The 27,421-nt window shown below is 39.3% G+C and overlaps 1 protein-coding gene across 13 annotated transcripts in view; it reads right to left on the bottom strand.

Annotated features, from left to right (window-relative positions):
• Positions 1 to 27,421, bottom strand: part of LOC121061632 (aminopeptidase O (putative)) — a 202,702-nt gene that overhangs the window by 151,816 nt on the left and 23,465 nt on the right. For all 13 annotated transcript variants that reach the window (XR_005815187.1, XR_005815188.1, XM_040540767.1 and 10 more), the window contains exons 4-5: positions 14,424 to 14,577; positions 11,140 to 11,388 (exon numbers count right to left, since the gene is read on the bottom strand). Coding sequence is in view for 11 of the 13 variants with exons in the window: in XM_040540767.1 (XP_040396701.1) it covers positions 11,140 to 11,388; positions 14,424 to 14,577 (403 nt within the window). In the remaining 2 variants the exon portion in view is untranslated. The remainder of the gene's footprint in view (positions 1 to 11,139; positions 11,389 to 14,423; positions 14,578 to 27,421) is intronic.

The following is a 27,421-nucleotide window of genomic DNA, read 5'->3' as shown; positions in this document are numbered from 1 at the left end:
CTATTTATATGACTCAGAAATTGGAATGAAACATTACAATGTTACTGACTGTTGGTAATAATAATAATAAACACAAGACTGAGCTATTTCAATACTGATCTGCAACAAAACTTTCCATCATCTTATGCAGTTAGTAGGGAAAAAAAAGTTAAGGTATAGATAAAAAAGAGAGAGGAAAACTCAGTTCTGAAATCTAGTTTCAAAATCTCAAAAATAATATTCAATAATGACAACTAATTACCACTTTTATCTCTCCGTATTCTATCTCTGTATACACAGCTGTTTTGAGGAAAAAGAATAAGTTTACTTTTTAAATTCTATGCAACTCTTGTGACAAAAAAAATCATTAGCACTACATACATACACATAAATATGCACATACATGAAGGGCAGTCATGGATATATGTGATCATAGTATCACAGAATCATCTACTTTGGAAAAGATCTTCAGGATCACCAAGTCCAACCATCCACCTGACCTGTTGAGTCCCATCACTAAAGTATAATCCTAAGCACCACATCCACGCATCTCTTAAACACCTCAAGGGATGGCAACTCCACCACCTCCCTGGGCAGCCCATTCTAATGCCTGACCACCCTCACTGTGAAGAAATTCTTCCTTGTATCCAATCTAAATGTCCTCTGGTGCAACTTGAGACCACTTCCTCATGTCCTATCACTTGTCACCTGAGAAAAGAGACCAACCATCACCCTCCTCGCTGCAACCTCCCTTCATGTAGTTTTAGAGAGTGGTGAGGTTGCCCTAAACACCTCTTCTCCAGACTAAACAATCCCGGTTCCCTCAGTTGCTCCTCATAACTCTTGTTTTCTAGCCCCTTCACCAGCTTCATTGCTCTTCTCTGCACAAGCTCCAGCACCTTGCTCTTCTTGTAGTGAGGGGCCCAACACTGACCACAGTATTCGAGGTGCAGTCTCATCAGCACCAAGTACAGGGAGACAATCACTTCTAGTCCTGCTGGCCACACCATTTCTGATACAAGCCAGGATGCCATTGGCCTTCTTGGCCACCTGGGCACACTGCTGGCTCATGTTCAGCTGGCTTTGAACAGCACCCCCAGGTCCTTTTCTGCTGAGCAACTTTCCAGCCACTCTTCCCAAAGCCTGTAAGGCTGGATAGGGTTGTTATGCCACAAGTGCAGCACCCTGCACTTAGCCTTGTTGGATGCCATTCAACAGATTACTGATCACACTGTTGAATGTCATGTGATTAGACCCGACCCATTGATCTAGCCTATCCAGACCCCTCTGCAAAGCCTTTCTACACTCAAGTGGATAGGCGGTCTCGCCTAACTTGGTATTGTCCACAAGCTTACATAGGGTGCACTTGATCCCCTCACCCAGATCACTGACAAAAACATTAAACAAAACTATTCCTAGTATTGAGGCACGTGGAATGCTACTGGTGACTGGATTCCAGCTGCATTCAAGTTCATTCACCATGACTCTTTGAGCCTGGCCATCCAGCCAGTTCTTTACCAAGCACCTGTCCAAGCCATAAGCAGATAGTTTCTCCAGGAGAATACTGTGGGAGATGGTGTCAAACACTTCACTAAAATCCAGGTAGGCAACATCCACAGTCATTTCCTCATCCACTAAGATCATCTTGTATTAGAAGGAGATCAGGTTAGTCAGGCAGGACCTGCCCTTCATAAAAACATGATGGCTGCTTCTGATCACTTGATTGTCTTTTATGTGCCATGTAATGGCACTCAGGATGATCTCCTCCATAACCTTTCATGGGAGTGAAGTCAGACTGACAGGCCTGTAGTTCCCTGGCTCTCCCTTCCTGCTGTCCTTGTAGACTGAAGTCACATTTGCTGGGTACCCTGAGAACAACTGGCCTTACTAATAAAGACTGAAGCACAGAAGTCATTAAGTACCTCAGCCTTATCCTTATCTTTCAGCACTACGTTTCCCCTCACATCCAATAAGGGACTGAGGTTCTCCTTAGTCCTCCTTTTGCTGTCGATGTATTTATAAAAGCAATTTTTTTTTTGTCTTTTACTGCACTAGTCAAATTGAGTTCCATTCAGCTTTTGGCCCTTTTAATTTTCTCTCTGAGCAACTTGACAACAGCTATGTAGTCCTGCTGAACTGTCCATCCATTCTTCCAGAGCTCATAAACTCTTTTTGTTCCTGAGTTCCTGAAGAAGCTCTCTGTTCAGCCAGGCTGGTCTTCTTCCTGGCTGGCACAGCTTCTGGTGCATTGGAACAGCCAGTTCCCGCTCCTTTAGGATTTCATTCTTGAAGAAAGTTCAGCCTTCCTGGACTGCTCTGCCTTTAGAACTGCCTCTCAAGGGTCTCTTGTCGACCAGGTCTCTAAACAGGCGAGTGTCTGCCCTCTAGAAATCCAAAGCAGCAGTTCTGCTAACTGCCTTCCTTACTTTTCCAAAGATCAAAAACTGTATCACTTCATGATGGCTGTGCCCAAGACAGTTTCCAGCCAACATACCACCCACAAGTCCTTTGTTTGCCAACAATATGACTATGTATACATGGTTAAGCATTTATAATCTGTATGATATACACTATATATAATATACATAATCATATAGCTGCCCTTCATATATGTGTATATATACATACTTCTCATGAGCCAAAGCATTTTATGCCAACTTTAATCCAGGGACAAGTTTTTATAGCCAGTTATAAACCACTGGAATAAAAGTTTATATTGGAAATGCTTAACTATAACGGTGCTAGTGGGCTCTGCAATAACTCCAATCTCAGAATTTAATAAAATGCAGTCGCTATTCTACAGTAGCAGCACAAAGAGCCCCATTAACTCTCTAATTACTGCAGGAAGAAATAACATTTTTTGCAGCTAAAGCCAAGAGAGATGGAGGGAATGAAGAAGGAATTGCTTCACGTTCCAACTTAAAGCCTCAGTTTAAAGTAATGGGACATATTAAGAGGCTTATTCTACACAATGTAATGTTTATTTCACTCATTTCATGTAAGTGTATTTCTGTATAAGAGCCAATTTTAAGAATGTTTATTTAATAAATAACGGGGGAAGGGGAGGGGAGGGGAGGGGAGGGGAGGGGGAGGGGAGGGGAAGGGAAGGGAAGGGAAGGGAAGGGAAGGGAAGGGAAGGGAAGGGAAGGGAAGGGAAGGGAAGGGAAGGGAAGGGAGGGAAGGGAAGGGAAGGGAAGGGAAGGGAAGGGAAGGGAAGGGAAGGGAAGGGAAGGGAAGGGAAGGGAAGGGAAGGGAAGGGAAGGGAAGGGAAGGGAAGGGAAGGGAAGGGAAGGGAAGGGAAGGGAAGGGAAGGGAAGGGAAGGGAAGGGAAGGGAAGGGAAGGGAAGGGAAGGGAAGGGAAGGGAAGGGAAGGGAAGGGAAGGGAAGGGAAGGGAAGGGAAGGGAAGGGAAGGGAAGGGAAGGGAAGGGAAGGGAAGGGAAGGGAAGGGAAGGGAAGGGAAGGGAAGGGAAGGGAAGGGAAGGGAAGGGAAGGGAAGGGAAGGGAAGGGAAGGGAAGGGAAGGGAAGGGAAGGGAAGGGAAGGGAAGGGAAGGGAAGGGAAGGGAAGGGAATACACGGAACAAGCGATGCACACTGCAAGTGCTCACCACCAGCTGCCTAATGCCCAGCCAGTCCCTGAGCAATGGCAGCCTCCCCAGCCAACTCCCCCCAAGTTTTATTGCTGGGCACAACGTCATACAGTATGGAATATCCATTTGGTCATTTGAGGCCAGCTGTCCTGGCTGTGTTCCCTCCCAGCTCATTGTGCACCCTCAGCCTCCTCACTAGCAGGGCAACACAAGAAACAGAGTCCTTTGCTTTGTGTCAGTACTGCTCTGCAACAGCTAAAACATTAGCATGTTACTACCACTATTTTCATCAAAAATCCCAAACAGAGCACCATAACAGGTACTATGAAAAAAAAAAATAACCCTATCCCAGCTAAAACCAGGACAAGCAGTTTTATAATATGATGAAAAACTTTTTTGGTTTGGTTGGAAATTTTGGTTTCCGTCAAGAGATGATCTTGTTTTATTTTTCTTACAGGTTTGCATTCAAAAGGACATCTGTTAATAGTTAATAGACTAACAAGATGGCTCGGCACATTAGTAAGGAAATATATTGTGCCTGAAGTACTCCAAATCCTGGTTTGATCACAAAATGACAGCAGGATGAAGGACTGTGGTTGCAGTGGTAGCAAATTATACCTCAGGCTCCATATAAAAGTCAGAAAATGTTCTGAATGTGAAAATACCACTAAGTTAATATATACGTGTTTTACAGCCACATACTCTGAATTACTGCTACTAACAGATAAGTCTCCAACACAGATGAATTTAGTATAGCTTTATTGTCTTGAAATAGTATGGTAATGCTTCAGCAAAAGTAAAAATTACTACATTGCTACTCTGCCGCTAGATCAATATTAATTTCATAAAAATTTGACTTAATTCTGAAGAATTTAAGACTGGATCCAGATTTCTATAACAGTGAAAAAAATCAAGGAAAAGACAGACAAAAGTCAAACATAATGTGCTAAAAATTTAGATGGCTAGAAGACGTCTCAGATCTCCTTAAATTCAAAACTGAATGTAGGTTATGGCCAATATAGCCATACAGTCAGTTTTGAATATCATGTCTGACTGCTTTTCTGGTATTAAAAACAAAAACATTTTAAATAGATACCCAACTTTTCCTCTCTTGCCAAGTATTTACTCAGCTGGTATCACATTTCCCCCTCTCAATTCCACAAGGCGTATCTCTGGAGTCCCTTTGCTAAGCGTAGGTATACTGAAATTATTATTTATAGCAGCTTTGTTTTATTGCAACAGAGCATTTAAAGCTAGCAAACACTCCAAGTATCTACCAGAACTACTAGTTAAAAGGAAGCCCATACAAATTAAAATGAATCTCTACAGTTACAACTCACTGTGGTAGTCCTCGTGCTAGACAACATGGATTTCATACATAATTTCCACAATACTAAAATAAACCATTTTTACTTATTTGCATGTGATTTTACAAAATACTTAATTTTCCAAAGGAAAAAATGCTAACTATAAAAATTGCCTCTTGAAAAAACTTGTTAATTTGCAACCTTTTGTAATGAACTCAGCCTAAGTGGTATTGTAACTCAGAAAGAAAACAGAAAGCATAAGGTTAAAAAAATGATTTATACTCCATTAGCACTTTTGTTTGCATTGATGAATGGACTACTTGTTATTTTCAGCCAAATTTCATGCTTGATTCTTCATCTCAGAAACACAGATACTATTTCCTCCTAGGTGCTCTCCACTATACTCCAAATTCTATTAAAAAAAAAAGCACTGAGCAAAGCAAACAACCACTACTTGCAAATATTGGTAGGAGGTATAAGCTCAATAAACTTTTATTTAAATTGAAATGACATTAAATTTACTTGCATCATTACACCAAATTTAGCTTATGAACTTTGGACTTTAACCAAGTCACAATCCTGGCAACAAATATATAAAGTAGATATGCAAGCATGTTTTTTGATCAAAATGTAAAGGACTCTTGCATGTAAACTTGAGGACATGCAAAATCATTTGTAGTATCAGGCATTAAATTCTCGGACAACTTGCAGACTCTCATATATAGACAAAAAGAAGAGAACAAACAAACAAAAAAAAACAAAGGAAAATAAGACAAAAAGACAAAAAAGAAAAAAGAAGAGAAAAAATAAAAAGGAAAAAAAAGGGAAAAAGGAAAAAAAAAAGGAAAAAAATATCACACCAGACATACAAGCAACCAAGTACACAAGATTCCAGTTAAGATTCTCACTACATAATGCATCAAAAATAGGTTAAAAATCCATTTTTCTTTCTCCAGACATCATATTTTTAGCTTGAACTCTTGTATGTGGTTATTTCTGTCTGGATAACTAACTAGTGATACGCCAAAAATAGATTAAGGAGTGTTCATGTTTAAGCTTTACTCTTGCAAATATTTCCTAAAACTAACACAACTCAAAATGCTGACCAAAAAGTTTATATAAATGTATACTCTCACAAAAGGCTTCAGCTGAGGCAAATGGTCAGTCACAGCACTGCAAGACTGAACAATGCTAAAGACTGACATTTAGGTTTGACATTTGGATGGTTTCCAATAGTCGTGGCTTTCTACAGTTTTATCAGTTGTCATTGGAACACTGTAGATTTACAGATTGGATAAATGATGGCTACACACGCACAGATCAAAGAGCCTGATTTGTTGTTGTTGTTTTCCTTTTCAATTTAAAAAGTTAACAACCTTAGTGACATGGCCTGGAAAGAGTCAAGAGTACTGCTGAAATACATTGTTTAGAAAAAAGGGATATTCTTTCTACTTGATATACCATCTAGGACCATTTGCATGACAGACAAATAGAGACAAAGCCGGGTTGCTAAATCCTTTGTTAGCCAGCAATATAAGTTGATGTGTTTTACAAATATCCAAAGATTCTAAGGACCCTCTACATTTCAGTCATCAAACGCCACTTGGGTTTCAAGGGTGTCAAATATATTTGAAAATAACGTCACTTATTTTAGAACCCACATAGGATTCAAATATCCTAACATCAGGATTCTCCTTTCAAAACACCAGTATCTTATTTATAGGTTCTTTGGTTTTAGTTATTTGCTAGCTCTGCTGAGCAAAATTGCTGTGCGAACAACAAAACAGCTAAATCCAAAGGTCAATACATCCCATTATTCTATTTCTAGCAGCTACTAGTGCTGAAAAACTAAGTTATTAAATGCTTATAGGAAAACATATGAGCAGGGTACATACCAAAGAACACTCTTTTCATCGTACTCCCACAGCTCCCGGCGACGTGTGATGTGACCAGTCACGTAAGTGATACATGGTGCTTCACTTACAGATTTTTTGTTGTGCTAGCACTAGTACATTAAAAGCACCAGTTTTCAAATTCAAACAGAACAAGTACTAATCTTACGTTACTCCAACTACATGTGCTGGAAACAAACAAACAACAAATTTGAAGACCATTGTTTCTAAAAAAGTCCTTCAACTCAACATAAACAAAAGCTTACAGCCTCCAAGGGAGTAAAATAAGTATCAGTGCATTTGCCATGAAGAAGTAGAAGGATGGTAAGCAGTTTTGAAGGCCCTAGAAATGCAAAAGATCAGTGTGACTGTGAAAGGCCCTCCATGGTTAGCAAGGAAGCAATAAAGACTTCCATGGAAAAAGAGGGCTTATGCAATTAAACAATGCAAGAGAGTCAAAGTCTCAAGTACAAGCTCAGATGGCACAAAAAGCCAGGGTCTATATTTGAAAGAACACTTTTCCCAGATGGAATGAAAAAGAACACAGAATTCAGAGTTTCTGTAGGTTTTGCCAAAAGGAAAGGAGATTAAGGAGCTGGAGATCAGTGGGAAAAGATTTTGAAACACTGGGCTTTCAAATGGGATCAACAAAACTGGACTGGGAATTAACTGATCTGAAGACTGTGTATGCCCAGGGAACACACAAACCCTATTTTTTATTTGAAGTCTTTCCACCAGTTTTGTCCACATGAGTTACTCTACTGGCCCACTCTACTGTGATTCTATGATCCATAAGAAATTTTTCACTCAGACGGTGGTGAGGCACTGGCACAGGCTGCCCAGAGAAGCTGTGGATGCCCCATCCCTGGAGGTGTTCAAGGCCAGGCTGGATGGGGCTTTGGGCAGCCTGGTCTGGTGGGAGGTGTCCCTGCCCATGGCAGGGTGGTGGAACTGGATGGGCTTTAAGGTCCCTTCCAACCCAAAGCATTCTGTGATTATGTAATTCTACTGGCAACTGTGGAATAATCTTGGTATTTAAATGCCAATGGAGTCAATTCCTCAATTCCTCAGTGTCATCAACAGCAACAAAACCATGGAGCTACCTCTAATCTCCTGCTTCTAACCTGTTAGCCCTCAAAGCATAAAAATGACGGCCATCTTACGGTGTAATGGAAGGTCAATAACCTCTTCCCTGAACAATCTGATTAGGAGCTCCAGAGTCTTTGCAGTCTACTTTTTTTCACTACTCCTCTTCCTCCAATTCTCTCCCTTCTGCTGGTGAGAGAACTTAAAATCAGATGAAAAGTGCTGTTAAGTGTTCAAGTAACTCTGGAAGTTCTACTGAAAGCACTGAATCTCCAGCTTTTCAGCTATGTAAATTTGGCCCACAATGCTTTATTAATTTGATTTTTTTTATGTATGGTTTAACATAACATCACCAACAAAGACATGTGGGCCACATTCTTCTTTTACTAATATAAATTTGGGAGAAGCTATACTGAAGTCACTTGAACTAAAATAGCGTGAAAACCAAAAAGAATGCAAAATTAAATCTTCCAACTTCAAAGATCTCCAGGAAGCAAGAGATGATGACTGCAATTATTATATGCAATCAAGATTCTGTTCCCATACAGAAATCCATAGCAAATTAAAAAAGACATGAGGAGATGTACAGAAAATGTAAGTAAAATGAACATGCTTTCAAGTAGAGTTTTTCCCATAAAGTCAGACTTCAAGAGAAATGTAGCTACCCCACAGTAGTGGCTGCTGCAGCTGACATCTTAAAACGCCTAATTAGGTCACTCTATGTATGCACTATCATCATTTCATACCACTCTAACATGCTGGGGAAACAAACCCCTTAAGAAAAGGGAAGTATTTTGGGATATAAAAAACACAGTAAGTATCAGCTAATGAGGAACAGAGAAAGAAAAGTGCCAAACACTCTAAAGCCCTGAAACTTAAGATAATGACTAAAATTTATGACTGCTTCCTTCCCTGGCAGACAGGAGTACAATTAGAATTCTCAAAACAACAATTCCTTTGTGCTGGCATGCTGTTATGTTTATACTGCTACAGATAGGCTAGAAGATAAAAAAGTAAATAGTACAGCACCTTTTTTAACCCAAGATAATAGCACACTTTTTTTTTTTTTTAATGTGGCTTTGGGCATGGTTTTGCACATAGCTTAGTCTTAACTGAAGTCATTTGGGTAATTATCATTGCATGGGCAGGAATTAACCATTTATGTTAGCTTGCTATATGCACAGAACCTCTGTTTGAAAAAAATCACATGAAACAAGAACAAACGAGCTATTATGAGTCACTTAATAATTCCTTTTGCTGTCCAAACAGCTTGACATTTAAACAGCTTAAATTATTCCTTTATTTCCATTTTTTAAAATTTGAATGTGCTTGGCTTGATGAACTGTTGAAAGAAAAGCATCAGGAAGTATGCATGTCCTTTCTTTCATCCTTCACTTATATTCAATGATATGGATCACTTGGAACAGACAGTCGTTAGAAGAAGCATAAGGAAATATTGTAATAATGCTTATAGGTTTTCTCATCTCCTTCACAAAGAAAGCACTATTACAATATTCAGAATGTGCAATCTGGATAACCACAGATGGTTTTGCAACAGAACACCCTGCAGGCATTCCCTACAGATTCTGGGAAAGGTACATGCAGGGGAAGCACTGACATCTTCCTAAAGAGACATAGCATACCAGCAAATGAACCTTGAAGATTTCATCTACTGTGTGCTGTCATTTTGGCCTACACATCTCTTGTCCCTTTCTCTTTCTTTTTATATTGTGTGTACATCTTGCCCTTCCTGGTTCCACTGATCATTACTTTTGTCATACATCTAAGTAAAATGGCTATTTTCTTCCTCATTTACAGTGATGGTCCATAAGGACCCATGTCAATGTTTAAGCACCATGGCTCTGAAATAAGAAATCACTAAGCTGCTCTCCCCATTTCATACGGCTTCAAGAACATGTTACTCAACATCACGCTTACCTACAAATCAAACCTCCACGCAAAGCATCAGAAAATATAACCTGTGGTAGGCATCCAAAGCAACCAGGAGTCATGCAAGTCTCTTGACACTTTCATTTATGAGTTAATTGAGCAAAGAACTATCATTGCAAACTCAATGAAGTTATTTATAAAGCAATGAGGCTTATCTGACAAAGGAGAGTGTCACTGAACGCTGAAGTCTTAAATGTTATAGATCTTTTTAAAAGTGAAAGTAAAACTAAACCAAAATCTATACAATATTATTATTGCATGCCAGCAGTATTTTCTACTTTTTTCCTTAAGTAACATTGCAAGAGGAAAGCTGGAGAAAGGAATCTACAGAAATATAAATCAAAACATGTAACATGAAACAAAAAGTTTCATTACTTGCTTAATTATACAGTTTGTAAAAAGAAATCTGACACAATAAGCTTAGCAGTTCGGACTTTTAGTTCTTCTAAGCACTTAGGCTGGCAGTTGACAACTGCTCCAATACCTCCATACAAAATGAATAGTCTGTGAATATAGCTTTCCCTTCAGTCCTCCCCTTTCAAAGGAACATTGCCTTTAATTCCTCCTTTGGATGTTTTTTTTTTCATATTATATATGCCTAAAAGCATCTATTCTAGCGTTGACACTAGGCAAACAGTGAATAAAAATAGTGTTTCATTCTCTGCTATGAATAAATACTATATCTGATTACCAACTTACATATTTCTTAAAACATAAAAAAAATAAATGGGGAATTTTAATTGTTAGACACTGCCTTACTAGTAGAGCTAGTAGAACTAAAATTTTATTGTCACTGCACAACTGGAAATTGTACTGTAAAAAACAAAAATATTTAATTAAGTTTTTTGTTCTCCACAATTCCATGAAAATTTGATAATATAATCCTTACAGTTTGCCTTCCTCAGCTTCCAAGGCCCAGTGTTTGACTAGAAAATCATAAATCACAAATAGCTTATGAATAAACTCTGTATCTGAATTTTAACATGCTCGTGTTTTGTCAAGACATAATGGTGAAGTCATTGACAAGAGAAAACATAACAAAATGATAGCAGCATCAAGTACTGAAATGAATAGACATAATAAAAGAACTTCAGTTTTGCAAATGAGGAAATTCAGAGGCTTATATTTTTCTTCCTGAGCCTTATGAAAACTAAAGTTCATAGCACAAAGGATGTAAGTAAAACTACCAAGAAAAACCTACTTAGCAACAACTAGAGTTTCAAAATTGATTTAACAAAAATAACACAGCAACTTTATATGGATAGAAATTTGACACTGTTAATTAGATGACAAAAATGAGTCCAAATAAATACAGAAGGAGATTAACTTTCTTTACCTAGCCATTCCCAGGCTGGAAAAGTTGGAAGGAACTATCAAAACATCAAGCCTGGAAAAGGGATGGGTGCCCAGTGTGGTGTAAGCAGCTGAGAGGCACTGAGGAATAAGCTGAAGTAGATGTTCTTCACAGCATTTCATAAGGCACCATGGAGCAAAGACTCTGTAAGGAATGACTCTCTGCAACCTGGCAGCAGGACTTTGGAAACGGCAGGGATATTCCACATGTCCACAGCTTTCTTCATGCCATCTGATAATAACAACAACAGAAAATAGTTTAATATGATATCAGAAACATGTGCAACAGAGTATATTAACACAAGGATATTTCCTAGGCACTGGAATGATATTTTCTAGACACCAGAATCACAGAGTTAGTTCACATAAAACCATCTCATTTATCTTCTCATACCATTCACTCATGCAAAGCACTGTGAAAACATAGGTCAGAATCTTTACTACATACCTGACTGAAACTGATATAGTTACTCATAACTAAAAAAGAAGAGAGTAGTCAAACCGTGTTTTTATAATAGATGTGAATCAATTGAACAAGTGCTGAAAATACAGATAAATTAAGTAATAATACAAAAATATCTGTTCAGAGAATTCCTATTTAAATCATTACATCTTTATTTACCCCATAAACATATTAGGTGCAATAGAATGAAATTTAAAGTTTTTCTGTCGTTGTTGTCACTATAAAATTCTCTAAGAGTTTTTACATTTTTTTAAATGTTTTTTCTCAAGTAAAAACATTAGATATCAATTCAGTCTTATCATCATAGACATTTGAAGCTATCACATTAGGATCTAGATTATTTTACATTACCCTTACAGAATATTCAAAGCTGTAGCTGGAAAGATGAGTAAATTTGATCCTTCCTAAACACTGAGTCATATACCTTTACAACAATTTATCTGCCCAAATAGACTTGTATCTAAGCAGAAATCACCTTCATGTTTTCACCTCCTAGCTTGTCTTCTGTGCAGCACAGAAACTCTCCTTGGTTTCAGATTTCATCTTAAAGAAGCTGGTTCTACTATGCCTTGACAAGCAAAGCATTTACTGTTACTGCACCAAGTATCACCAACAGCATTTATATTTGTAAGATCATGCTCCAGGTGAGTGCTTACACACAAAAACAAATGAAAACATGTAGGAAAGAACTACATTTTGCAGAAGTGCCAAAACTTTTAACACCTTATATAACTTTTTTTCAGTGAAAGATGTAGACATTGATTACTTATATTAGCAGAGAAACTACCTCTCTCATTACACATTTTTTTTCCAACGGATGGTTTAAACCAGAATATTTTTTTCTCTAAAAGAATGTAACTTTGTATTTAATTGTCAGAGTTGAGACTAGGCAGGAACATGAAAACTAGCACCCTATCTCTTGTGAAAGTTGCCACAGAGTCCTTAAGAAGATAGAAAACTTATTTTACGTTCTAGCTCCACTTAATATTTTGACACAGTCACCTTATGTCAAACTCACTGGCACGTGGATATAAATTACATTACACCTTTAAATACCTTTTTCAGAAATCCCTCGTCTTCCTGCCATCCAAGAGTCTATCCCCATTATCTTACGCGGGACAGTACCTTATTATCTGCCTGTCTATATCTATTTCACATCCTTTCCAGAAAGCTCCGCTAATGCCTTGGTTACATAGCCTTAATAACTAAAATAAATAACAAGTATTTGTTTTGCTAACTCCCAAATAAACATCATTTTTTGTCAGTTTTTCTTTCAAGACATTAGTTTTATTTATTTCACTGTCACTACTTCATCTGTTGTAGATACATCACCTCATCTCTGTCAATTAACTCATCCAAAAGGGATAATAATAATGACCATCATACTGATTAAAACGTGCAGTAACTTTTGCTAGAGAAAGCTACAAATACATTTACCAGTTTCCAGAAGTTTAAAAAAAAAAAAAAAAAAACACAAAAAACCTCACTTACTCTATCACCACACTGTCAGAATGAACTTTTGCATTAAATCAATAAAAATACCTATTCCTGAACAAGCTGTTCTTTAGAGGAATATGTAGTTAACAATTGCTGAGTATTCCTGTTTGGGTAGTCATATTAGAAACATAAAATAGTAGATGAATAAATATGAAACGATTTCTAAAAGTTTATCAAACCTACAAACTATTTTAAAGCTTGACTAGGCATGTCTTACTGATCTTAGACAAAACATGAAAGTTCCTATTCTCAAGATTTATTAGCATTTTAAAAAAATTAGTCAAGCTGCAAACCACAGAATCCTTTAATTTTAAACTCCAATAATTATGTCCTCATTTTGCAAAGTCTCACTAACTCTGTCAAAATGGTAAGGACTTCCACACTCTTAATGTTAACACAGCATTAGCCCTAAAACAGTTATCTAACAACATTTTTTTAGGCTAAGCTTCTAATTGCAAAATAGAAAAAACATTTAACGAATTTGAAAAGCTGACAGTAATATGTGAGGAAATCAAGTGTCACGTCTGAGACTTCTGTTAACTAAGGTGAACACATGTGAAAACAAGCTATGTTGCTCCACAAAATTAATTTTTAACTTCATTTCTCATTTGCAGGCCTATGTACTATTGCGATGTTCACTCACAACCCCGTAATAATTTAAACACTATGATCAGTTTTGACTGGATTGGAAAGAGGGATAGATGCATTAAAAATAATTACTTTTCTACACGTTTGGTGAAAGATAGCTAAGTAGCCACTGCACATACTGGACAACAGGCTATTTTTTTTTATTGAACAGAATGAAGAATCCATCTTTCTTTCACAGGACCATTGCAATCACCCTAGGCAAAACACTGCAAAGGCCAGCTCTAACTTTGGGATGGGACTGGACTGGAAGGGAAAAGTAGGGGACTTGGAGTGAGTAGGCACTATGATACTAGAGGGCATTAGGTATCCAGAATGGCCCAAGCCTAGTGGCATCACAGATCTTGCAGACAGGCATTGTAATAAAAGATGGAGAATCTGGTACTGTTACAGCAGGGCATTAAGCACAACAGGATGTAGGATGCAAATCCAGAGGACATTAGGATTAGACTTATTACTCACTAAGCAGCCTGTTTTCAGATAAAAAGAACCACATCGTTACCCGTGAAATAAAGCCTTTGGAATTATTGCCCTGTAAAGATTTTTCGGTTCATATTAAAAAAGTTCTATTTCGATTCCTGTACTGAAATGGCTCCATTCCACAGAGTAAATGAAAATGCTATCCATATATACCATTTTTCAACAATAATCTAAACACCAACCTGAAATCAGCTTGTGAACATGGCAAAGAAAACTCATTGTTTGTCTGGACAGCAGGTGTGAAGGACTGTTTAACTTCTTGCCAGCATCCCACAGCGATTGTGAAGGTGGATGCTGGCATTGGCATAGTCACATAGTAGTACCAGCTCATGATACCTGTGAGTAAAAAGAACATTTGTACAGACTCATCAGTCACAGCACACAGACGGTACTTGATATTTTTATGCACTTGAGATTGTGGACCAAACCTCTTGCCATACATCATGGTTATTTATGTTGAAGAAGGAAAAATAATTTCACTGAGACAAGTAAAAGCAGTCATATGTAACCACCACAGATTCAGTATCGTTCGCTTACACCCACATTCCTCTATCTGCTGATTTTTCTATCTATAGAAAAAACAATCATTACTGAGATGTTATTAATGCAACTTAACATGACTGTACTCCTACTGCCCAAGAAGTGCATCAGATACGAAATCTAATAAAATCTTTAGACACAAAAAGATTAACATTTAATTCTTTTGACCCTGGATCACCACCTCATGATTTTGTCTTATCTGTATGACCTTGCACAGAACAAACACTTTTCTTTGTGTTCTGGACAGTACCAAACTGACAGGAAAGATTTAACAAACAACACTAGTGCTTGTGAATCAGACCTGGCAATCTGAGATACATGATGTGCCAAACAGGCAGTGAGAAATCAAAGCTCAGAATCAGATGGGCTATTGCCAAAGTCAATGATTTGGTCATGATAATCCAGGAGCTGCTATAACAAGATTAGAGAGTCTATTAGAAGGTAAAAAGATGAGTCTTATCAGTATGGGAACACAGTGCTGGAAGACAGAGAGTACACTATAGGCTGACTGTATTTGTGAACATGTGTGGACAAACTAGAGGATATTTTAGGACAGCATACCTTTCATTAATTTAAACGTTGCTTAGGTTTTCCATCTGTCCCTCTAAAAATGAATACAGCTTAAGAGTAAAATTCAAGTACTCACTTATGGACCCAAATACAGTTACTACACCATATTAATACCTTAATTGCTCTTGGAACGAGCCTAAAATGAGTTACAAACCACAGAATCACGTGCAAATAAGTGTAGCCATGGAAACTGTGGAAACATACAAACTTCAGTTGTTTTAAGAGAACATTAATACTTGAAATGGTATTCTAACCAGGGCTATGGAACACTATCAAAGTGAAAAAAAAAAAAAAAGAGAGAAAAAAAAAAAATCCTGTGGCTGCCACAAGGCATAGAGAAAAGAAACAACAGCACAGCTAAGTATCTGCGGGTCTCCTAACCTAATGACACACAGAACATCAAGCTGTTCAAAGAAATGACAAGTAAAAAAAACTTTTTGCTTAGCCTCAATAAATTTTGCCACCTACTATTTTGTATAAGAAAACAATATTGTATAATGCAATCTAAGAGCAAGATAAAGCCTCAGCCTCTCACATGCCCTAGCAACCACCTATACTTCCTCAGTCCATTCTACTTCTGGCAACATTTACCATTACCATCAAAAAGCTTTGATCTGTATTGTCAGCTGAACGTATATTATTCCTGTAATTTTCCTAACCTTCCAACAGCATGGGAGTAGAGGGAACTTATTTGCTCCAAACACATTTGAAACAAAGAGGATAACTGTTTTGACAAATTCTTTCTTCTTTTTTTTTTTTTTTAAACTTACCAAAGCTAGCAAAGAGCCAAGGCAAGCAGATCCCACTTCGAGAGAAAGATGCCACCCAGGAGAGCAGCAATTTATCTTTTTGAAATACGAGACTGTCATGTAGTAGTACAATGTAGAGCTTCACTGATATAAACTGTGCTAAAAGCCCACGCCTGCTCACATGGAAGCCAATAGCAGCTTTTCCTTTCACTTCAATGGGCACAACAAAAGACCGAGAGGTAGTCTAAAAAACTTCACTTTGTGTAGTATCTGTTATGTAAGATGCATTACAAAATGTTCTATGCAGTTGCGTTAATAGTAAAGCCTTCAAATAACAGCAAAGGAAGAGAATTTGAGGAAAAACTAATGCATTTTCAGCAGTGTTCTGAAGTAAGCATGAAAGTCAAAAGGCAGTCACAGAAAAACTGTTCACGATGGCAGAGAAGGTATAAAGGAGAAGGCTCCCACAGCAGTGAGAAGATTGTATGAAAGGAAAGGGAAGAGGTCTGTGCTATGCAAACAGAGGGAGCGGAGAGGGTTACAGTGAGAAACATGTTTAGCAAGACAGGCTGGAGCAAGCAAGACCATAGAGGTTTTTGGGGTTTTGCTGTTCTTTTTTTTTTTTTTTTTTTTTTTAATTTCACTTGAACAGAAAGTCGAAATGAATGGGGAGTCAGTTTAGCAGTCCAGAGAGAAGAACAACATGTACTGCACTCACAAGTTAATATGAGCTGGCAAAAAACATATGCTTTTCAGAGCCAGAGCAAACCTTGAAAAAGGAAGAAGGTACCAAAGAAAACAGAAAATCAGTTTTCTTGATATGTGTCTCCAGATTTATGTAAACTTGGGTTTCCTGAAGAAGAGACAAAAAACTGACATACAGCTCCACATCTGTTTTCCAAGTCCTGTATATTTTGCAGCCATTTTAGAGACCATGCAAACTCTGGATGTTCCTAGAACAAGATACAAGATTTATATTGTCTTTACACATGCAGCTCAGGCTCATTCTATTTATTTCAGGGATTTTAGATACCCTCTCCATTCATACTCTAGAACTATGTACAATAACTGTATATTTATCCCACAGGGGATTTCTCTTGAACAACTGAATCACGAGCACTGTCATGATCATAGAATCACAGAATGGTTTGGGTTAGAAGAAACCTTAAAGATCACCCAGTTCCAACCCCCCTGCCATGAGCGGGGACACCTCCCACTAGACCAGGTTGCTCAAAGCCCCATCCAGCCTGGCCTGAAACACTTCCGGGGATGGGGTATATACAAGTCCTCCGGGCAAGCTGTTCCAGTGCCTTACCACGCCCATGGTAAAGATTTTCCTCCTTATGTCTAATCTAAATCTACCTTATTTTATTTTAAATACATTACTCCTTGTCGTATCACTACACTCCCTGATAATGTATCTCTCTCCATCTTTTTTGTAGGCCCCCTTTAAGTACTGGAAGACAGCAGTAGGTCTTCCTGGAGCCTTCTCTTTTCTAGGCTAAACAATGCCAAGTCTCTCAGCCTGTTTTTATAGGAGAGGTGCTCCAGCCCTTTGAACATCTTCATGGCCCTCCTATGCACTTGCTCTAACAGGTTCATGACTCTCTTGTGCTGGGGTCCACAGAGCTGAATGAAGCACTCCAGGTGAGGTCTCACAAGAGTGGAACAGAGGGGCAGAATCAGCTACCTCGACCTGCTGGCCACGATTCTTTTGATGCAGCCCAGGATACAGTTGGCTTTTTGGGCTGCAAATGCACATTGCCAGCTGACGTTGATTTTTTTTATCCACCAGAAGTCCTTTCCAGACCCAAGTCCTTTTCCACAGGGCTGATTTCAATGAGTTCTTCTGTGGTCCGTCCTCATGTTTGGGATTGCCCTGACCCAGGTGAAGTACCTTGGACTTGTTGAATCTCATTAGGTTCATGTGGGCCCATCTTTCAAGCCTGTAAAGGTCTGTCTGGATAGCACTCCCTCCCTCTGTTATATCAACTGCACCACTTAACATCACTTGGTGTCATCCATAAACTTGCTGAGGGTGCACTCAGTTCCACTGTCCATTTCACCAATGTAGATATTAAAAAGTACCAGTCCCAACAGAGACTGCTGAGAGGCACCACCTGTCGCTGATCTCCACCTAGCAACTGTGACATTGACCACAACTCCTTGGATGTAACCATCCAGCCAATTCCTTATCCACCAAATAGTCCATGCATCAAATCCATGTATCTCCAATTAAGAGACAAGTATCTTGTGTGGGACCATATCAAAGGCTTTGCACAGGTCAACAGACGACATCATTTGCTCTTTCCTTTTCCACCAATGCTGTCACTCTGTTGTAGAAGGCCACCAAGATAGCCAGGCACGATTTACACTTTCTGAAGCCATGTTGGCTGTCACCAAGCACCTCCCTGTCTTCCACACATCTTAATATGGCTTCCCAAAGGATCTGCTCCATGATCTTACTGAGCACAAAGGTGAGACTGGCTGGTCTGTAGCTCCCCAGGTCTTCTTTTTTACTCTTTTTTAAAAATGGGTGTTATATTTCCCCTTTTCGAATCACTGGGAACCTCACCTGACTGCCACGACTTTACAAACTTGATGGATAGTGGCTTTGCAACTTCATCTGCCAGTTCCTTCAGGACCCTAAGACACATCTGATTGGGTCTCATGGACTGATCTTCTATAGTGGATGGGACTTCATTCTCTTGGTCCCTGCCTTGAGACTTGAGAACTATAGTAAGAGCAATTGCTGGTGAATACTGAGGCAAAAAAGTTGCTGAGTACCTCAGCCTTCTCCACACCAGCTGTAACCAGGTTCCCTGTCACACTCATCATAGGGGTTATGATTTCTTTTGTTTTCCTTTGCTGTCTTGTGTACCTGTAGAAAGTCTTTGTGCTATTCTTTACATCCCTAGTCGAGCTTCACTCCAACTATGCCTTGGCTATCCTGATCCTATCCCTACACTACCAGGCCGGATCCCTATAATCTTCCCAGTATGTAGGTCATTGCTTCCCCTGTCTATGCGTTTCCATTTTGTGCTTTTGTTTGGTTAAGAGGTCCTGACTCAGCCATGCAAGGGAGCTCTCTCTAAAATGTGTTAACTGATGAGTGACTTAAATAGTCTTTATATAGGCAACGCTTCTCTGCAGAAACTACCATGAAGTACTGTTTCAAACAGAAGTCCCATTTATCTTCTGTCTTCTCTCTCTGGTAAGGCTATATCCCAACTTCACATTTTCTTCCGTAACTTTAATTCCTTTATTTAACTTTCTTCAGACCAGTGGGTTTTGTTTTGTTTTCCTTTATCTATATCCCCACTATGCCCCGGGATCACAAGCTCCACTCTGCTCCTTTTCCCATTTCTCCTGCCTGCCCTCTAATTTCCAGTGGCTTCCTTGTAGACAGCACCACCTCTAGGGTATGAGAAAGTAGTGCAGACCAAAAATAAGATGGCTACCCTTTCTCTACTAGAAATAATAGCATTTTGTACCACAAAACCATTTTCGGACTAAGCAAGGGCACCCTGGGAACAAGAGATTAGGCAAGGGTTAGTCAATGGGAAAAATAAAGGAAGAGCACCCAAGTCCTTTTATTTGTAATGCTTATTTCCTCTCCTTAAAACCAAACTTAATTTAAAAGAAATTAGATTCCTATACATAGTTACTTTTGGTGAAATATTTCATCTTCCAAAAATGATTTTTTTTCCCGTTCTGCATAGCAAATCTATCATATCACAATTACACAAACCATGCAGCAACAATCACCTGTTCTATGAGGTAAAACTGCAAAACATCACAGTCAAAATTTAGGACTACATTTAACAAGAGAAAGAAACCATAAGTTATTTATAACTGTTCAAAAGAACAACTTAAAGGCCATTTATTTTCTGTACTTGAAATAATAATGGATCATGTAATTACTTACTAGAATTTTTAATGCATTATCTTTGAAATCATGAAAATTGTTCGAGTCCTGCAAAGTCCATTGTAGCTGAAGAAACACCTGAGAGTCAGTATTGGTTAATGCCTGATGGATTAAATTGTCTGTATTTTGTGGTGTTTATATTTATGTTGGTGCAAACTATTTTAGGGGAAAAGATACTAATAAGTAAAAACAACTTCCATGATTTACTAAAAAAACACCACTCAGCTACCTCTAGGCAAAAAGAAAGGTACCCCACTCTCCCAGAATTTGATATACAAAGAGCTAACACTAGTATGTAAAAATGCAGTTTAGTAAGTAGTTATCCCAAAACTACTAATGGGCTGAGGCACGAGGGTGAAGAACCCTCCAGCTTTCCTTCTAACTTGTAGAAATCTTTGATCTCATCTGTAAACCTGAACTTCTCATACAGCACTCTTGCATTCATGCTGGAGCATTACTTCAGCACTGACACAGAGGGATGAGTAGCGTAGAATCACAGAATCACAAAATGGCTCGGGTTGGAAGGGACCTCAAAGATGGATGCCATCCACCAGATCAGATTGCCCAGGGCCTCTTCCAACCTAGTCTTGAACACTCCCAGGGATGGGGCATCCACAACCTCTCTGCGCAACCTGTGCCAGTGCCTCACCACCCTCTGAGTGAAGAAGTTCCTTCTAACCTCTAATCTAAATCTCCCCTCTTTCAGTTTTAAACCATTCCCCCTTGTCCTGTCATTATCTCACTGAGCAAAGAGTTGCTCTCTATCTTTTTTATAAGTCCCCTTGAAGTAATGAAAGGTCACAATGAGGTCACCCCAGAGCCTTCTCTTCTGAAGCCTGAACATCCCCAGCTCTCTCAGCCTTTCTTCATGGGAGTGGTGCTTCAATGAAGTATGTGACAAGCTGTCAACTCACATGCTGTAATTCCTGATATACATTGGAGATCAATCACTGTGAGTACCAAACTCTTACATTTTGCCTTGGGAAAAGTGACAAGATCCTAAATAAAAGCTGTTGTTGCTAGCTACGGTGCAGGTGATGGCTTCTCTATCACTGTATTTCTAATAACTGAACATATCTTCTAGCTAGCATTGTCTGCACAAGATAGAAACTCAAGGAATATATGAAGGTAGAGTAATCACACAAAGAGCAAGCCACTGGATTTCATAATTAATGGTTGAATATCTACCCCTTGAATATGAATCAAAATCAACATTAAGGTGCTTCTGACTAAATATATTTGCACAGTGTATGTGTTACAATAATGAAACAAAAGTTACACTGAGAAGCCTTGAAAAGTAAATGCAACAGCTAAATGGCTTATATTACACATACACTACATATATATATATATATATATATATAAAGCTTGGAAGAGTGTCTGATACCCCCAGAGGGCTGTGCTGCTATTCAGAGAGACCTCGACAGGCTGGAGGGTTGGACCGAGAGGAACATCATGAACTTCAACAAGGGCAAGTGCAGGTTCCTGCACCTAGGGAGGAATAACCCCAAGCATCACCAAAGGCTGGGGGCTGACCTGCTGGAGTGCAGCTCTGCAGAGAGGGACCTGTGAGTCCTGGTGGACAGCAGGCTGACCAAGAATCAGCAATGTGCCCTTGTGGCCAAGAAGGCCAACGGTATCTTGGGCTGCATTCAGAAGAGTGTTGCCAGCAGGACAAAGGAGGTGATCCTCCCCCTCTACTCAGCCCTGGTAAGGCCACACCTGGAACATTGTGTCTAGTTCTGGGCTCCCCAGTACAAGAGGGACATGGAGCTACTGGAGCGACTCCAGAGGAGGGCTACTAAGATGATTAGAGGACTAAAGCAGCTGTCATACAAGGACAGGCTGAGAGAACTGGGCCTGTTTAGCCTGGAAAAGAGAAGACTGAGAGGAGATCTCATTAATGTCTATAAGTATCTGAGAGGGGGATGTCAAGAGGATGGAGCCAGTCTCACTTCAGTTGTGCCCAGCAAAAGGACAATAGGCAACGGGCGCAAACTGAAGCACGGGAAGTTCCATCTGAAGATGAGGGGGCACTTCTTCACTGTGAGGGTGACAGAGCACTGGAACAGGTCGCCCGGAAAAGCTGTGGAGTCTCCTTCTCCGGAGATACTCAAAACCCGCCTGGATGCCATCCTGCTCAATGTGCTCTAGGTGATCCTGCTCGGCAGGGGGGTTGGACTAGATGATCTTCAGAGGTCCCTTCCAACCTTATCCATTCTGTAATTCTGTGATCCCCTGTAAGTCTTTTTCCCTAGGACATTATCAATAGTATTTTTTGACATTTTATTCTTCCCTAAGTAGACCATAAGGAATGCATAGTATTGTGAAGCACTTCTAGATCACACTTGAATAGTTACCACTCGTACTTGACTAAGTAACATATCAGTATCTTTCAAGCAACTGTGGCCTTAATTCATTTCAAATGACAGGATGAACCGTAATTTTAGAGGAGACAGAATGCAAAAATGACATATGCAAGGAGTACGCCAGGTTTGGGGAAAGTGTCCATCTGCTGGAAGGTAGGGAGGCCCTGAGGAGGGATCTGGACAGGTTGGATCGATGGGCAGAGGCCAATGGGATGAGGTTCAACATGGCCAAGTGCCAGGTCCTGCACTTTGGTCACAACACCATGGAACACCACAGGCTTGGGGGAGAGTGGCTGGAAAGCTGTGCAGAGGAAAGGGATTTGGGGGCGTTTGTCGATGCCCACCTGAACATGAGCTGGCAGTGTGCCCAGGTGGTCAAGAAGGCCAACTTCAAGAAGGCCAAAAAGGCATCCTGGCTTTATCAGGAATAGTGTAGCCAGCAGGACCAGGGAGGTGATCGTCCCCCTGTACTCTGTTCTGGTGAGGCCCCACCTCAAGCACTGTGTTCAGTTTTGGGCCCCTCACTACGATAAAGACATTAAGGCCATGGAGTATGTCCAGAGAAGGGCTACGAAGCTGGTGAAGGGCCTGGAACACAAGTCCTATGAGGATCGGCTGAGGGAACTGGGGTTGTTTAGTCTGGAGAAGAGGAGGCTCAGGGGAGGCCTTAGTGCTCTCTACAACTACCTGAAAGGAGGTTGTGGGGAGCTGGGGGTCGGACCCTTCTCGCAGATAACCAGTGATAGGACCAGAGGGAATTGCCTCAAGTTCCAGAAGGGGAGATTTAGTTTGGAAATTAGGAGACATTTCATCTCAGAAAGAGCAGTCATGCATTGGAACTGGTTGCCCAATTGCCCGGTGGTGTCACCGTCCCTGAGGGTGTTCAAGGAAAGGTTGAACTTGGTCCTTAGGGACATGATTTAGTGGGTGACAGTGGTAGTAGGGTAATGGTTGGACCAGATGATCTTGGAGGTCTCTTCCAACCTTAATGATTCTATGATTCCAGGATACACTACTTCCAAAAACTACAAACAGCAAATGAGGAATCTGACTATTCTGTGAGATTAGTCTAGCCTAATCTAGCCCCAGTGTTGGATCAAAGCATCTGTGCATAAAGAGATGTAGTTCCATGAAGCAGAATGCAGATCTCTGTTTAAATGCGTATAGGTATAAATCTTGCTTGTTCTCTTGTCTGCCTGCATGCTTGTTACAAATACATTTTTCAAAGGAAAAAAGTATTAAGGTAACTTTTAGCTCTGTTCAGAATAAATTCATTTACAACTGCTTGCCAAAATGCTTATTCTTTCCAAGAAATTGCATTTTAAAGAATATGTTTTGGTGTTCTGCCAGTTATATGTAATTTTATAAATATGCAGCACAGAAATAGCATACTGTACATAAATAATCTAGGGAAAAATAATTTCCATTGAAGGCACTCTGAAAGGCTTTAAGGTGTGTATTATAAATGTAAAGACAAAACTGTAAGTTGGATAGACTTCATACGCCTCACATAACTGCATAATGACAACATATATGTGGGACAAGCCATTTAACAATACAGGCCATTTTTCTTTTTAACTTCCAAAAGTATTACTAAATAAACTAGTGAATCTGGATTCCTGAATTCAATAAGAGTTTAGCCAGATTAACACTTGAACTTTGTTTTTACATCATTTGTCACAATATTAGTCCTTTCTTTTCTTTCCTCAGTACCTCTTGAGTACCTTTTTACAATTCCAAACAGCTCTCTAACAGTCATTTGCCATTTTTATCTGTATATACACACCCAGATGATGAGGCTGTCATCAATTACTGAGTCTTTGAGAGCTACTAGAGCACGTTTAGTACCTTTAAAAAAATAAAAAAATAAAAATAAAATAAAATAAAAAAATTCTTCTTTTTATCACAACACCATAATCAGGATAAGCGAAGAGCTTTGTATGCACCACATAGATCCAAAAGTAGAGTCTTCCACACACTGGGGAATGCCATCCTAGAGAGAGGGAAAGGACAGAAATAGAGTAGGTGCATCTGCTGCTTCTCTTCAGTAAAGTTTAGCACAAAAGTTTGCTACTGTTACATGTCTACTAAAGGAGCCAGCTTTAATGCTGCATTTGGTTCTTCCCTGTTCACTACACACTTTTCACTCAGCACATCATTAGCACAGTGAAGCTAAAATGAGTCATTTCCTCTCTGCTGGCCTTTCCATTAAAGACTTCTTACGCTATTTCTTGCTTTCACAGAGATCTTAGGAAAGGATATACACCGTGTTAGCCTTATGAAAAAATAAAATTAAATTAAATTAAACCAAATCTTTAGGCAGACACATGAATTACCAACATAAACTGACTCATTGCAACTACTAGAAAGGATTTGAACAAAAACCCCGTCTATTCTCCACAGGGTGACAAGGCTGGCCTTGGGTGGCTAAGCTGCAATACAGTCATTAATGATATGGTACCCTGATGTCATTCTCAACACTCCATCAACAGCATTTTAAAAATATTTTTCCCCAGTATTACTTTTTCTCTTAATTCCACTATAAATTTTTAACGGGTTCTTTAAACTAGTGATGAAACAATGTTAATGAGGAAATCATTCTTTCACAATACAGACTTTTCAACTACCTAATTGGTCTAAGAGAATATTGATTTTAACTTACCTATACCTATTTATATTGCCTGAAAATCTTCCTCAGGTTTCTGTTTCTATAAATTCACATAAGCATCCTTTTTCCTGTTGGTATTTCAAACCATGCAGCCACCACTAAGGGACAGGCAACAACTCATTAGCAAGGTGTGAGTGTCGATAAAATTAATTAAACAATAATGGCAGAGCTGTTCTTGTAGTCTTAAATCAAGAGCACTCGTGTTTTCTTGATGCCAAGTCAGGAAAGTATTACCGTCTAAATGACCTGAGAAGCTCATTGTGGCAGTTTTCCATATTTCAAGAGCAGAGTCAAGGCTTGAAACAGGCCTCACATATGGCCAAAAATAACCAGATAATTTAATGCAAACGATGGCTCTGAAATCAAGGAAACTTTCATTCCTTTTTTGGGCCCTCAAGAGTAAACATGTCTTTTTAAAGGGGAAGAGAAGAAAGATTTTATTCACAGAAACATCAAATTCTAATATTTTCGATGAGCCACTTTTCATCAAACAATCTTTTCAGAGAATGAAAACCTTTGCAGAAAACTTCAATACATATTTTGTCCAAAAAGAAGAAAAATTACGTACATCAAAAGTATGCTTAAGCTCCTTTTCAGTCCAAACACCTTAGTATCTTTCTCACTTAAAGAAAATTTTGGCCATATCTAAATATAGGCATCAGCCCCATTCTGCAAGTCTTGAGAGACAAATTTATTTTATCACTATCAGCGATGAAGGATTACACAAGAATTCTGTTCATCATAGCAGTAGCTAAAAAAATTCTTAAACTTTGACTAATATTTGAAATTGAGAAAGGATAAAACTGAGCACACAATTCCTCAAACCAGGAATAAATAAAAAATAAAAAATAATAATAAAAAGGAGTTGGTAACTTTCAGGACAGGTATATAATGTAAAGTATTATCTTGCTGTCAGCGTTGCACGCTTGGAACCTGCTTACATGTTGTCAATAAAAAAAAAAAACATGGTTGACATGCTGCTGTATATTTCTTCAGGGATTCATGAAAAAAAAAATTCTTTAGTGCCACTTAATATAACATGATACTTCTAAAGACTCTGCAAAATGGGAGGTGAGACGTGAGACAGACTAATGTGCCTTTTAGAATAATAAAATTATTTAGGTTGGAAAAGACCCATGAAATCATCAAGTCCAATCAACAAACTAACCCTATTAAGTGCACCATTAAACCATATCCCTAAGCACTGCATCCACACAACTCTTAAACACCTCCAGAGACGGCAACTCCACCACTTCCCCGGGCAGCCCATTCTAATGTCTGACCACCCTCACTGTGAAGAAATTATTCCTGATATCCAACTTAAACCTCTCCTGGTGCAACCTGAAAGCATTTCCTCATGTCCTCCCACTTGTCACCTGAGAAAAGAGACTAACAGCCTCCTCACTGCAACCTCCTTTCAGATAGTTGTAGACAGTGATGGAGGTATCCTCCCCAGCCTCTTTTTCTCCAGACTAAACAGCCTCAGTTCCCTCAGCCAGTCCTCAAAACTCTTGTTTTCTGACTAGAAAACTAGTTCTTCTCTGTACGCTCTTCTCTGCACATACTTGAGCAACTCAATATCCTTCTTTTAGTGTGGGGACCAAAACAGAACACAGTACTCAAGGTGCGGCCTCACCAGAGCCAAGTACAAGGGGATGATGACTTCCCTAGTCCTGCTGGCCACACTACTTCTTATAAAAGCCAGAGTGCTATTGGCCTTCTTGGCCACCTGAGCTCACTGCTGGCTCACGTTAAGCTGGCTCCCAGCCAGCATCTCCAGGTCCTTCTCTGCCAGACAACCTTCCAAACACTCTTTCCCAAGCCTAGTACTCTGCATAGGGTTGTTATGCCCCAAGTGCAGCACCTTGCACTTTTCCTTATTGAATGTCATATATTTGGACAAGGTCCATTGATCCAGCCTATCCAGATCCCTCTGCCGAGCCTTCCTACAATCAAGCAGATCATCAACTTGGTACTGTCCACGCATTTACTGAGGGTGCACTTGATCCCCTCATCAAGATCATTGATTGAAATATTAAACAAACCTGGCCCCAATTGTTGCGTGTTTTCCAATCCTCTCCTACCTTCCTTATGATTGTAAATATTAAGATCTTCAATTACTTCAAAACCAACACTTCAAAATAGTTCAATTGGAGGAAGACGTTCCTTGAGTTTGAAGAGCTAATTTTATCAGAATGAGTGAGATACAAGGTCTATAAACCTTATTTCATCTATTTACAATTAGAGTATATGCCTGGGAACGGTAAGCCTTATCCAAATATAAGCAGGACCATGTAACTGGTACCAGTGCCTTTCTCCATTACAAATGGAAATGTATACATTTATTTAGGGATTT

Source organism: Cygnus olor, chromosome Z (genome assembly GCF_009769625.2).
Source record: "Cygnus olor isolate bCygOlo1 chromosome Z, bCygOlo1.pri.v2, whole genome shotgun sequence".
Classification (NCBI taxonomy): Eukaryota; Metazoa; Chordata; class Aves; order Anseriformes; family Anatidae; genus Cygnus; species Cygnus olor.
The sequence above is the reverse complement of the archived record's forward strand: the minus strand, read 5'-3'. Positions and strand labels throughout refer to the sequence as shown.